At 38.1% G+C, this 13,526-nt stretch overlaps 1 protein-coding gene across 2 annotated transcripts; it reads left to right on the forward strand.

The window, feature by feature from the left end:
* The first annotated feature begins 1,346 nt into the window (after positions 1-1,346).
* Positions 1,347-11,684, forward strand: LOC113420090 (proepiregulin-like). Of its 2 annotated transcripts, none has more exons than XM_087948084.1 (5): positions 1,347-1,748; positions 4,816-4,894; positions 7,001-7,118; positions 10,264-10,413; positions 11,116-11,684. In XM_087948084.1, the coding sequence occupies exons 1-5, from the start codon at positions 1,560-1,562 to the stop codon at positions 11,207-11,209; spliced, it is 630 nt and encodes a 209-aa protein (XP_087804210.1). In that variant the 5' UTR covers positions 1,347-1,559; the 3' UTR covers positions 11,210-11,684. The 2 variants fall into 2 exon arrangements, with proteins under 2 accessions (XP_087804210.1, XP_026535654.1); XM_026679869.2 differs by having other exon boundaries at positions 1,347-1,743; positions 4,808-4,894.
* Positions 11,685-13,526: the final 1,842 nt, after the last annotated feature.

Raw genomic sequence — 13,526 nt, forward strand, 5'->3', positions numbered from 1 at the left:
TAACCACACTACAGTGCCTTAGCCAGTGCCACTCTACATTCTTTTTAAGGTATGCTATATGCCACAAAAGATTATTGGCAAGGTTACCTGGGAACTGGGTTCCCCTTCCCTTGACACAGGACATTCCACAAATGGCTCTTTTCAGATCATTGATTCCTCAGGTTGATTTAGCACAGGCATTAAAGAAATCCCTTAATGTAAGAACTGGAATCAGACTTGGTGATATCATTCCGTGAAATGGTTGTCTAGTTTTTTATGACTAATCACAGAGCTTAAAATTATTCTTTCAATTAAACATCAGGCTTTGGTCCACATGACAACTAAAGGCAGCTATAAAATCTACTGACATATTTGACCTCTGCAGTATATCACCAAGATTAAGAGCCTCTTGGGGATTAAGAGCCTCTTGGGGGAAAAATGGGCTGGAACAGGTAGGATTGTTTTTTTTTTTTCAACTGATCCTATACATTTCTACGTTGTCACATTCAGAGTAGAATTCTACAGGTAGTCCTTAACTTATGAGTAGTCACTTAACGACCATTTGAAGTTACAACTGACCTCCTGGGAATACTTGCAACCTGTATTCCATATTCCGACTCTGCCCCCACCCCTGCAGTCATGTAACCTTAATTTGGGTGTTTGGCAACCAGGTTGCATTTACAGTCATTTGCATATATTATGGTATGCAAATGATTGTAAAATAAGCATTTTATTCTAGTTTTTGGCAAGCCTACACAATAAGGAACCATTAGTTGACTTAACAACTGTGTTAGTTAATTATCAATCACAACCAAAAAGGTTGTAAAATCAGGTTAACGGCTGACTTACTGGTATGAGTTATGACCATAATTGGCAGGTTCCATCATGGTGACAGCTTGACAACTAGTTATAAATTTGTTTCTTGAGCAAACCAAAGCCAAACTCACTAACCCTGAGTTTAGCTGTGAGAATTGCTAGTATGAATTCCCTGGAAGGACAATGAACAGATCACTTTGGAAAGTTGGATGAGATATTCTAAGATATTTTTTTACATATATGCACAGACACACACAAATCCCTCGAGACAGGGACTTTGTCAAACTATTTAGAGTTATGGGATAGATCAGATTTCCTCAGCTTGCAACATTCAACTATGCTGCTGACTAGAGGAAGTCATTCACTGTACTCCTACCTCATAAGTCTGCATGTACAAGTTTAAATCTCTTAGATCTGTTTTCCATTAAGCTGGAGCTCTTGGGACCGAAGGAAAGGCTGTTTCGAGATTCTACTGGAATCCAATTTAACGGGAAAACAAAATCGGGGATACATTCACCAATTTCCCAACAGAAGTTGTCAAGGTTCCGCGGACGCGTCTTTCGACGCGGTCGTATCTGAGCGCGCCGCGTTCCCTCCCTCTTCCTTTTTGCCTTTTTAGAGCGAGGCAGGTGAAGGGAGCAGCCCTGCCTTCACCCCTCTGTGGAAAGGCGATTTCGTCAGCGGGGAAATTCAAGCGCTTTGCATATAGAAATTAATCGCATTACTCCTGCCTCCGCCCGCCCCCGGAATCCGGAGGCTATAAAATGGGAAGGCGTGCCGATCGTAGCAGAAGTGTAGAACTCTCATTCGACGGCAAGCAGAAACCTGGCGTCAGTCCTTTACATTGCGTAAAAGAACTGCCCGGCATCGAAGACAGCCTGCTCCGTGGAGGTGGACAAATGGCTGGTTGCAGCTCTCAGAGCCTCGCAGGGACCCTGCTCTTCTTGGGTAAGCTGCCCTTCCTTCTTTTCCAGCCGCTGACCAAAGACGTGAATGCCCCCGCCCGGTGCAGGCGAAAGGCAAGACAGCTTACACTGCTTTCGATCCTACCTTCGTGTCTCTATTGCCTCTTTTGCTAGTCATTGCCAGTTACTTAACTCCTCACCAAAGTGAGGTAGGTAACTTCTTAAAGGCAATAGGAAAGAGGAGAACCCTCTAACACTTGGTCACAAACTGGGAACAGTACACAGTTAATGCTAGGGGGATGTGGCAAGTAGAGATGTTGCTGAGCAAAGCTGTGTTGTGGTTAAATAAATGGGACACCATGTCCTAAGAGTGCTTATGGGTCATTCCCGTGTAAGAATTTCCTGCTGCAGATTCCCTGTGATTTTGTTATAGAAGTAGAAAAGGTGTTAGCTGTACAGCATCCTTGTTTTGGGGGTGATAGAATGGATACTTCTGGCTGGGCACAAGAAAGAGAAACTTATCCCTGAGGATCTAGAATCTGTGTTTTATAGACTTGACCCAGAAGATAATTATTGCAGCTTCAACCAAATTTAAATTTTTTTTTTAATGCTGAATTTTTGGAGAGTGAAGAGATAAGATCATACCATTTCAAAACTATTTTGCCATGGTCCTCAAAAGTTAAAGTGTGGATAAATATTTTCATGTGGCTGGACATTCTTCCGCAAGCTCTCCAAAAGAAGAAACGATAGATTATATTGTTTGGGAGGAAAGAGGAACTGATCAACAAATCGCACAGCAGCCATTTTCCATAGGGGAGAGGAATTCAATTCATGAATTTAAATATTGACCTTTCCCTTGACTAGGCCTTGGAAGATTGAAAATATCAAAAGAAACCCTGACTTCCCGATTTTCTTCAGGACTTGTGATGAAATTAAAACTATAGGTTAGCCTTCTGATAAGTAGCTATCTGGGGAGAAAGATTAGCTATAAACAAGTTTAAATTTAGCTGGAATTAAAGCTAAACTCTGTTTTGGTTAATTGGGTTAATTAATTCTCCTTGAATAGGGCTAGAATGCAGAATTCCAAATAACTTCTAGATGGCAGCAAATGGTGAGTTATTGTTTCCATCTAATGGTCATCAAGAGCTTGGCACCAAATCTGATAGCATTTTCTTTCAAGTCCTACTTTGCTATGCAAAGCATTTTTGCTGGCTTGAGGGGATTAGCATGGGGAGGTTCAGATGAGAAAGTCAGAATAACTAAGCCTCTTATCACTCTTTGGGAGTAACCTCTAAGAAAATTTGGAGATAAGATTATCTTAGATCCGGAAGATAAGAATGAGCTCCAGTCAAAGACCCTGTATCTCATTTCTGTTAACCTCTATCCTTCCTTGAAGTCACTCATGTAGGATCTCCATGGTTGCTTGGGAAATTCAAATTCATATACTTGTTCGCCATAATTTAATTTGGCCCTAACTATTGAAGAATCCTACAAGTCTATGATATCACTTTGGATTGGACCATAAAGAAACTGGTACCCACTACAGCTAATGCATAATTAGTCTAATAAAATCAGAACAGTCAGTCAATATAGTCATGCTAACTATACATCCTAATTCCTGTATCAGTGAAAGCTGCTGAGCTACCTTGCATTAAATATATTTGTTCTGGACAGCAAATCATAAGTGACAGAATCAAGATCTGTCATTTTCTTAGGATCACAGCTGTTGACATTTTTAGCCAGCAATATCCCTATGTTTCAGTTGATATTTAAACTTTGCTGAATATGGTTTAGTATTAAAAATGAGTTTATCTACTCCATAAAAATTCATAGGTTGTGTTCACACATTATGTTAAGCCAAGTATTTACAATCTAAAGAACTTGGCACCTCATACAATATTCAATAGTTCAGAATACAGCTTCCAGAAATTCTCCAATAATTATTCATTTCTAACTTTAATAATAACCTTATTAAATAAAGAAGGACCAAGGCAATTTAATTTAATGTTTTATTAAAATTGAATGAAAGCTCTCAAGATAATATCTTTACCAGTTTAACTCATCAGTCATAAAAATTTCAGCAACTTTGTGATCTTCTGCTATTCAAGTTCAATTTTAAAATGTGTTCCTCAGTACAACATAAATTAAGGAACTGTTGAAATTACCAAAAATTGTGTTGAGGTATTAGAAGTTCAAATTGCCTAAATCAACACTTCTACTCCTCCATTAAAATATTTGTTAACTGAGTTGTTCAGTGGCTCAAGAATTACTTTGGTTTGACTGTCACTTTCTGCATATTTTCTGCAATTTGAGAAAATTCAGAGCTTTTCTCAAAAAAATACAGTCACTTATTTCATCTCCTAATTATATACATCAGGTCTTTCTTCATCTGCCAAACCCATCTCAACAGGAGGTGCTCAGTTTGTTATTGTTATTGTTTTACTGCAGGATATGTAGTTTCTCCACCATCTTAATTTCATCCATTATGCAACATTCTGACCCAACACTTGAATATAGCAGTAGGAAAAGGGAAACTTGATGATAAAAGAATGCTGCTAAACATTATATACAACTACTGGGAATATTTTTTGTACATCTGATAACAATAATGGGCCACCATCCAAGCATAAATTGGAGAATTTTGTTCTGGGAAGTCTGTTTAGGCAACAGAGTTCTTCTTGGCGCCTCTCTGATTACAGTTTCCAAACAATTTTAGTTGTGCCTTGAACTTTGAAACTAGTTTAGAAATCCTGGGGCCAAGGAAATGAATTCAAAATTTTAAATGCACAGTTGAATCAGTAGTTTTTTTCTCAGTGTTCAAGAATGTGATATTCTCCTTGTTTGCACCATCACCTCTATTGTCTTCTACAAATCTTTATAAATTTGATTATGAATCTAGAAATAGGGTAACTTATTCTTTAACCTGAGATTTTCCTTAAATTGGGACTACTGTGTGTCAGTGATGACTGGGAATTTGTAGATGGCACACTCTATCACATCAGCCTTTGAGGTGAAGTAAAGTGGTATGAACAATGATGACATGGAAACTTTTTCTGGAAGTGTATTTCTCTTAAAACTGATTTTTTTTTTTTTTTTTTTTTTTTTAGGATGGCACCTAGTTCAAACCACTCTTAGTACAACGGTAATCCCACTATGTGGAGTAAATAAGACTGAAAACTGTGCAACTACTATAGGTAAGTCAGATTATTCTCTAGTATTCAGTAAAATATCAGGACATTGTCCTGATGAATACGACTTGCAGGAAATACGACTTCAGCAATAGAGTGGTCAATGTCTGGAATACTCTACCCGACTCTGTAGTCTCTTCCCCAAACCCCAAAAACTTTAACCTTAGACTGTCTACTATTGACCTCACCCCTTTCCTAAGAGGTCTGTAGGGGGCGTGCATAAGCGCACCAACGTGCCTACCATCCCTGTCCTATTGTTTCTCTTATTCTTTTATTTTTCTTATATGTACCCATTTCATGTATTCACAACTATGTATACACTTATACTTATTATCTTGTAAACAATTGGCAAATCAAATAAATAAATAAAAATAAAATAAATAATGAATAAAATAAATAAGTACTCCCAGAATCCCTAACAGTTGGCATTTCTTCTGCTATTCTCCATACTCTTGCACTCATCGTAGCCACATCTCCCTTCTGTCAAAATTAAACTGCATTTCCTCGGAAATGAGATTTGTTTCTGAGTCTTGTTTCTGATACATGTTCCATTGTAAAATGCCAGGGATACATAATAGATAACATTAAATACATATTATTTTTTACTGTAGACTGCTTAAAAGCATCTATGGAGACTATTGTGAATTCTTTGTCAGCTTCCATTCCATTTTCCAATAGACTTTTCAGGATATACTTCAGATGCATTGTTCTGTACATGGCAAACAGTATGAAATGACCATGTTGAATCTGGAAGTCCTTGTAATATCCAGATATTGAAATAAAAGGGTGTTCTTTTTGTTTTTTATGCACTCAAAACAATTCTTAATAAGCCAATATCTTTCTGTCTCTTCTATCTGATAAGTATTTAATTACGTTTTTTCTCATGAATAATACCATTTTGATTTTCTTTTCTTTGGTTTCCTAATGAATAATACCATTTTGATTTTCTTCTACTACTACCTTAAAATAGTAGAAATATATATATATATTTGCTACAACTTTAAAAGCACAACTATAATGACGTGGGGAAATACCTGAGCAAAGCTGAATACCATACATGTATCCGTATTTGCCGGCGTATAAGACGACTTTTTGCCCTGAAAAAGATGCCTCCAATTGGGGGTCGTCTTATATGCCGGGTCGCCTTATACCGGCAAATAGTAATTGGGAAGCACTGCGGCTGCCCATGGCTGAGGCATTTTGCACGTGGAAACGAATCCGTGAAGCCGAAGGAGCAGCCTTCTCCCAGCTCCCAAGGAAACGAGGCTCGCACCACCGAGCTCCGCTGAGGTATCCGGCTGGGGCTGTCAGGAGTTGTTACCGCTGGCGCGGCTCACAGCTCCAGTCCCGCGTTGCCTCGGGAAGGGAAAGGCAAAACCAGGAGCCGCTGCTGCCATTGCAAGCGCGCGCTGCTCTTCCTTTTTGCCTTTCCCTTCCCGAGTCAACGCGGGACTGGAGCCGCGCGAGCCGCGCCAGCGGTAACAACTCCTGACAGCCCCAGCCGGATACCTCAGCGGAGCCCGGGCGTGCGAGCCTCGCTTCCTTGGGAGCTGGGAGAAGGCTGGCTGCTCCTTTCGGCTTCACGGGATTCGCTTCCACGGTAGACAAAAGTGCCTCAAAAAGAAAAAAAGTGCAAAAGTGGAAGGCGTGCGGAAGAGGGGCGAGTATATAACAAACTATATTTTGAGTGGAAATGTTGGGGGGTCGTCTTATACGCCGGGTCGTCTTATACGCCGGCATATACGGTAAGTACCCACGAAAACTTAAGAAAACAAATATATGTATTTAAATCTACCTTTTCTTCTTTGGATTTTACCCACTATGCCATCTGGTCTTGGCCTTCTGCCAATCCATGTTAAGGAAGAGAAAGTTTTATCCTTAACATGAAAAATAAATTGACTCTAGAGATTAGGAAGACCAAAGTAAACATACCGAAAATGCATCACGGCAAGGTAAATCCATTTTGCCCAGGATAGTTGACACCATAGTTTTCTAGATGCCAGTAGAGTCACCCTACCTGCATGTCTTTGATACTTGAAGAAAGCTAGGTCCTCACAGACGATAATGCAGGTAAGCTTTTATTTATTCATGTGTTTACTGTCATTCAAACAGGAACTGTTGTACCTATAACTCATGTGGAAAGAGAGACAGAATGCAAGCCAGAATGGCGAAGTTACTGTTTCAATGGAGATTGCAGATACTCAGAGACTTTGGACCGATATTTCTGCAGGTAAAAGAGATGCTGAAATAAAGGGTGGAAATGGTGGTAATAACAGTAAATAAAAAATAGATGAGTCTGTCATCTGCACCTCTATAACTGTCTGGTTTGGTTCTGCAACCCAACAGGACAGACACAGACTTCAGAGGATAATTAGGAGTGCAGAAAAAACAATTACTACCAACCTGCCTGCAATTGAGGACCTGTATACTGCATGAGTCAAAAAGAGGGCTGTGAAAATATTTACAGACCCCTCATGTCCCAGACGTAAACTGATTTAACTCCTTTCCTCAAAACGATGCTATAGAGCACTGCACACCAGAACAACTAGATACAAGAACAGTTTCCCCCCCCCAACGCCATCACTCTGCTAAACAAATAATTCCCTCAACACTGTCCAACTATTTACGAAGTCTGCACTACTATTACTATTAATCTTCTCATCACCCCTTATCACTCATCGCATCCTACTTATGACTGTATGACTGTAACTTTGTCACTTGTATCCTTACAATCGATATTGATCATCCTAGTATGATTTGATTGCTTACTGTACCCTATGACTATTATTAAGTGTTGTATCTTATGATTCTTGACTCTTGATGAATGCATATTTTCTTTTATGTACACTGAGGGCATTTGCATCAAGACAAATTCCTTGTGTGTCCAATCACCCTTGGCCAATAAAGGAATTATATTCTATACTACTCGATTCTAATGATGATAATGCTTAGCTTTTAAAGGTTTTTTTAAAAAACTGCTGCTCCTGTTCCTCTACCTTCAAGATACAGAAATTCAGGAACTGTTTTTCTTACCTCTGTACTTCTGCTTAGAAGCTTGTTGTTAAACAGAAACTGAAACAAAATTAATGAAAGTTTTGATCACATTCTAGCTTCTTATTGGTCTTTCTCCACCCTGCTTGAACAAATTATTGCATAGAAAGTGTAGAAACTCTTAAAACTGTCAGTACTTTTGATTGATTATGTGTCATTGAATTGGCATTGACTATTAGTGTCCATATATATTTTCTCTGCTAAACCTGATCTCTGCTCAATCTGACTTTTTTCAACACTTCTTAAAGAACTTCTTAAAGCACAACAAAATAGAGAACTGTGGTTAGTTTTGAAGTACTAGGATTTCTGTTGTTTCTATCTTGCTCGTTGAGAGAGAAAAAACTATCTTTGTGCATGGATTCTAACATTGCCTGCCCTTTTGATTTAGAAAAAAAATCTTACAACTGCTTATATTAGATAATATTTCTGGTTATTAAAAAGACCAAAACTTTATTAGACATATGGCCCTAAGAATCATTACTGGGACTGGACCTGATTCTTTTTCCTTGCCTCTGGATATAATTTTATGCTGTAAGGACTCAGCCAAGGGCAGGGAAGTGAGTCACATGTGAAGAGCTTGTTTTAGGAGCTGCTAAATTGTCATCATCTTGGCTTTTTTTTTTTTTTTGAAAGAGACTGATTTGGAAGAAGTGCACTATTTTAAAATTGGACAAAAAGACTGAAAACTATTCTGACAGTTGAAAATGCAAATGACATGTAAGTTCTTGTAATGAAAGTCAAGGAACACAAACTAGGATTAAGATTAAAGATAAAGAAGATAAAGATAATGTCAACAGGTCCTTTAACCAGCCTTAGAATTGATAATAAAGATACTGAAGTGGTGGATAGCTTCTGTCTTCTACCCTCAGTTATCCAGAGTAAAGCAATAAAGAAATATGGCACAGACTACACTTGGTGGAGTTAGACCTTGGGAAAGATATTCAGATACTGGACTACATCCATACTTAGAAAGATCAGAATAATACAGGCAATGTGGTTTCCCTGTGACACTCTGTGGAAGAGAAAATTGTTCTTTGAAGGAGCAAAATAAAAGAATATTGCTGTTGTAGAAGACCATGTAAAGCATTATCCAAGTAAATGGATAATCAAACAAATCAATCTTCACAATCTTCACAAATGATAAAGTTCAGATGGACATACTTCAAATAAGTTCTAGCAAAACCTGAAAAAGTCTATACTACTAGGAAAAATGGAAGAAAAGAAAATATCATGCAGCAAGGTGGATGGATTCAGTTACAGCAACAATCAATATACTATTAGAAGTTTGAAAGATCAAATAAGGGCTTTTCTAGAGAAAATCTGTGTTGTCATTAAGAGTTTATAGTAATTAGATGGCACATAATCATCAATTAAGGCTATTAACAGCTCTTCATTCATTTATGTGTACATAATGCATATATATGAAAACTGCCTTCACAACCTGGTATCTTTCAGATTAATGATATTAAAACTCTTATCATCCATAGCTTGAATGTATATGTTTTCATTAGAGGGGGATTGATAGTAGTTGTAGTCCAATATGTTCTGAGGGCACTTGATTAGAAAGGCTAAACACTACTGGTACCTCTACATTTTAAGTATTACTTTCATTTTAACTATTCTGGCATTGCTTGAAACTGCAGTTCCCAAACTGGACTACAGCGCTTTGGAATCAGTGAATTTTCAAGAGCCACATAGGATATTTGACTAATTAATAAACAGAATGATTAATGAGTTGTGTGACCCAAGGTGCCAGGCAGTACTGTTTGGGAACATCTAGGTCGAGAAACTCTAAAAAGAATTTTAGGAATAATAATTTGTTGAGAACACCCATAAGTCTGTTCCCTTTCCCAGAAGTACTGCAGGAAATACGACTTCAGCAATAGAGTGGTCAATGTCTGGAATACTCTACCCGATTCTGTAGTCTCTTCCCCAAACCCCAAAAACTTTAACCTTAGACTGTCTACTATTGACCTCACCCCTTTCCTAAGAGGTCTGTAGGGGCGTGCATAAAGCGCACCAACGTGCCTACCGTCCCTGTCCTCTTGTTTCTTTTATTTTTCTTATATGTACCCATTTCATGTATTCATAACTATGTATATACTTATACCTATTATCTTGTAAACAATTGGCAAATCAAATAAATAAATAAATAAATAAAAGTTCAGTACTTTGGATTCTCTATTAAAAGCGAGTTACTATAATGTAGTACTTTGGTGGATATTTTGGAATAGGCTTCATTGTTGACTGTGGTCTCAGCTTGCAATCTCTTTGATACTAAAAAACAGTTTGTCTAATGCTGACTTTTTCCTGTCTCCATTTAGGTGTAAGGAAGGCTGGATTGGTGAGCGATGTAGCCATTCAAATCTGTATCCGGTCATAAAACCCTTAAGCAGTGAATACTTGGCATTTACTATCCTTGTCTGTCTGTTTTTCTTCAGTGCAATTTTATTATCAATATACTTTTACCGAAGGTAAGCAACACTTTTAGAGATGGGATTGTAAACATTCCACAGCTTCTATTTAATAGTAATTCAAATACAAAGCTAGGCTGTTACATTACTCTTCAAAATAAATTTAGCAAACACACAAACACAATAAGGATATGAGATTGGGAATAAAGAACATTTATCTGAAAATATTCTGCATATCAAAAAAACTCAAAGGGACAGAAACAAATCATTTTTAGTGTATTTTAAGAGTCTAATCTGATCTCATTTGCAGAATGTCATGATATTAATAATTTTGTTTCCATTTCTGGATCTTATTCAGATCACTACATATGCATAATTTCTTACTATTTCTAAATATATCCCTTTGTAAAATTCAGGTAAAGCATCTGTGCATGTGTTAATGACCACAATGATAATTTTTTACAAATTCAAAACGTTGCAGCATATGCCTTCATGTGCTAAACTGTAACTTTTGAAACCCTCCAATTAGAAAATAAGAGAAACAGAGTTCTGGAAAAAGCAAATATCATAGAACAAGGACAGATGTGGAAACTTCATTGACATATCTATATCATTGCCTTTCTCCTTGTTTTTTAAATTTATTGTAATACTTTTTTAAGTTATTACCTTAGAACCTGAGTTGTACATTGAAGAAAGGAAGATAATTCTATGACCTGCAATAGATATTTTATGTTCTTCTAAATATGTTCTTTCTTCTCACAGGTATTTAAATAAGAAGGAGAGACTTCCTACAAACAAAAACTATAAAGAGGTTGCTACAGATACTGAAAAGGAACAAAATCTTCTTCATGTGTGAAATAAGGATTCATACAAAATCCATTTATTTAATAATATAAACACAAATATTTTATTAATATTTATAAGTGAAAGAATTTCAAAGTTTTGATGAAAGAAGAATATACGCAGAGGCCAAAACACTATTTTTATAAATGTCATTTATATTTGTATTTTATTTTTTATTCAATGCTATACCTGTGGAAAGTTTTCATAATGTAATTCAATGATGTCTTGAATTCATACCTGTGAACAGTTACATGTGAAAGCATGTAAAATGTATTTTACCATGGTTATATTTAATGCACTACAAAACACTAAATGTTGGTGTTTTCTTCACTGGAAGAAAGGTTTTAATTGGAGGAATCTTTATTTGTTATAAAGATGAAATCTTCCTAATCATTCTAATTAGCTGTTTCCTTAGAAATAAGAACAGAAGGTGTCATATTGTAAACTTGTGTACTTATTTATTTGTTCATTAAAATATTGTTTGCTTACATGGCGTTTGAAAGAATTGGATATCTATAAAAGACCATCAGCACAAGCAAATTAAACACAAAAAACAAAGCTTTCTTTAAAAGATGCAATAGAATATCCATCAAAGTTACCCAAAATAAAAAATGAGCATCATAAATTATCTTTAAAATAGGCAGTGTTCTAAATACAGAGAACACAATAAAGATAAAGAAATAAATCATTTTCAATGGGTTAGATCAGGGATTTCAAACTCAATTTCATTGAGGGCTGTACCAGCATCATGGTTGCCCTCAAAGGGCCAGTTACATGTAAGACTATGACAACTCACATGACCCATAGGTGGGCGTGGCCAGATAGGCATGGCTGGGTGGTCACAGCTGGGCTGCCATGACTAAATGAGAATGGCTGGGTGGGCCGGCTCGACACTCTTCACTGGGCACGGCCGACTGGACACCTGGGTTAGGACGGAACAAGTCGCACCAGCTAACTCGATGTGAAGACAACTCAGTGACCCAAAAATTCATCTCCCCAACTGCTGTCAGCCAAGTGTGTGTGTGTGTACGCACACACACGCACGCACATTGGAGTCCAAGTTTGGGGACTTTTATCCACAGAGGAATGGTACATGTGCATGTGTGCATGCGTGCACACAGCACACCAAAGTAGACGTTCTTCCAATTCCAGGCATTGGAATTTCCCTGTCCAGTGTGCCCTCCTGGCAAAGCAGGAGGTGGAGGATGACCCTGTTGTCTTTGGAAGCACAGAGGAGAAAGTTTGCAGGAAGCAGTTTCCTCTTCTGCCTTGACAGATCTCTGGAGAGAAGGAGGGGGTAGGGTGGAGCGCCATGTAGGAGGCTGTCCAGGCAAAGCAGGAGGCCGAGGGTGCTTCTGCGTGTGGAGGTTCAGAGTCCAAATTCTGCCTTGACAGATCTCTGAACAGCAAGAGGAGGAGGAGGTAGAGGAGCAGTGCTCCCTGGTTCATCACAAGAGAGGCTGGTCCTTCTCAAAAGGGAATCCCCATTTCCAATCATGTATGGTAAGGATGCTGGCTTGTTGGCAACCCATGTGTTGGAGAGGCTGCCGCTGCCCGTCCTCTGGTAGCACTGCTGCCACTGACAAGACATCTGAAGAAGTGAGGAGGTAACTACTCAATCACCTCCTCCAACTAGCCTGTTTGTGGGCCAGATCTAAATACACCACAGGCTGGATCTGGCCTGCAGGCCTTGAGTTAGACATGTCTGGGTTAGATAGTAACACTAAGGTGACCAACTTTTTTACAATGAAAAAGAGGACACAAATAAATTGAAGAAAAAAAACAAAGCCACTTGCGTGTGGCACACTCTTGCGGGTGGCACATTCTTGCGCATGGTGCACTCTTGCGTGTGGAAGATGGTTGGTCACCTTTGTAACACTGCAGTTAAACAGAATGAGAAAAGGCTAGTTTGGAAAGAAATTCCAACTGGATATTCAGTCTTGCATATGTATATGAAGCAATAACAAAGATCTAAGAGGCAGCTGGAGAAAGGCAATTGAATGAGAGAATGGAATGTAAAGATAGACTTGAGTTATACCAGCAAAGAAGTGGCTCTTAAATCTATGTGATTTAAACATGTGACTCTATAATAATGCATATTGAAGAAATAAAAAACCACTCGGGTACTTTGAAGGATACAAAGACAGAGAAACGTAAAAGAAAAATGGGCTGCAGAATTCTGGAAGCTGATATCCACGCATCTTAGAGTTGCTAAAATTGACAAAAACTAAAGTTGGAAAAAACTGTTCTGGAAGTACTGGAAGTATGTAGGAAGAGAATCATTCAAAGTCAACTGGAGACCCTAACATAAAGAGAGTAAACCAAGAGAG

Source organism: Notechis scutatus, chromosome Z, assembly GCF_049901735.1.
Source record: "Notechis scutatus isolate UNSWTSFEM ecotype Mainland chromosome Z, rNotScu1.2, whole genome shotgun sequence".
NCBI lineage: Eukaryota > Metazoa > Chordata > Lepidosauria > Squamata > Elapidae > Notechis > Notechis scutatus.

Bases quoted from the DNA above. Each gene is read 5' to 3' on its own strand.
- LOC113420090 (XM_026679869.2), top strand. From the start codon at position 1,560: ATGGGAAGGCGTGCCGATCGTAGCAGAAGTGTAGAACTCTCATTCGAC. The intron at 7,119-10,263 runs GTAAAAGAGATG...GTCTCCATTTAG, and splicing joins TTGGACCGATATTTCTGCAG to GTGTAAGGAAGGCTGGATTG. The intron at 10,414-11,115 runs GTAAGCAACACT...TTCTTCTCACAG, and splicing joins TCAATATACTTTTACCGAAG to GTATTTAAATAAGAAGGAGA.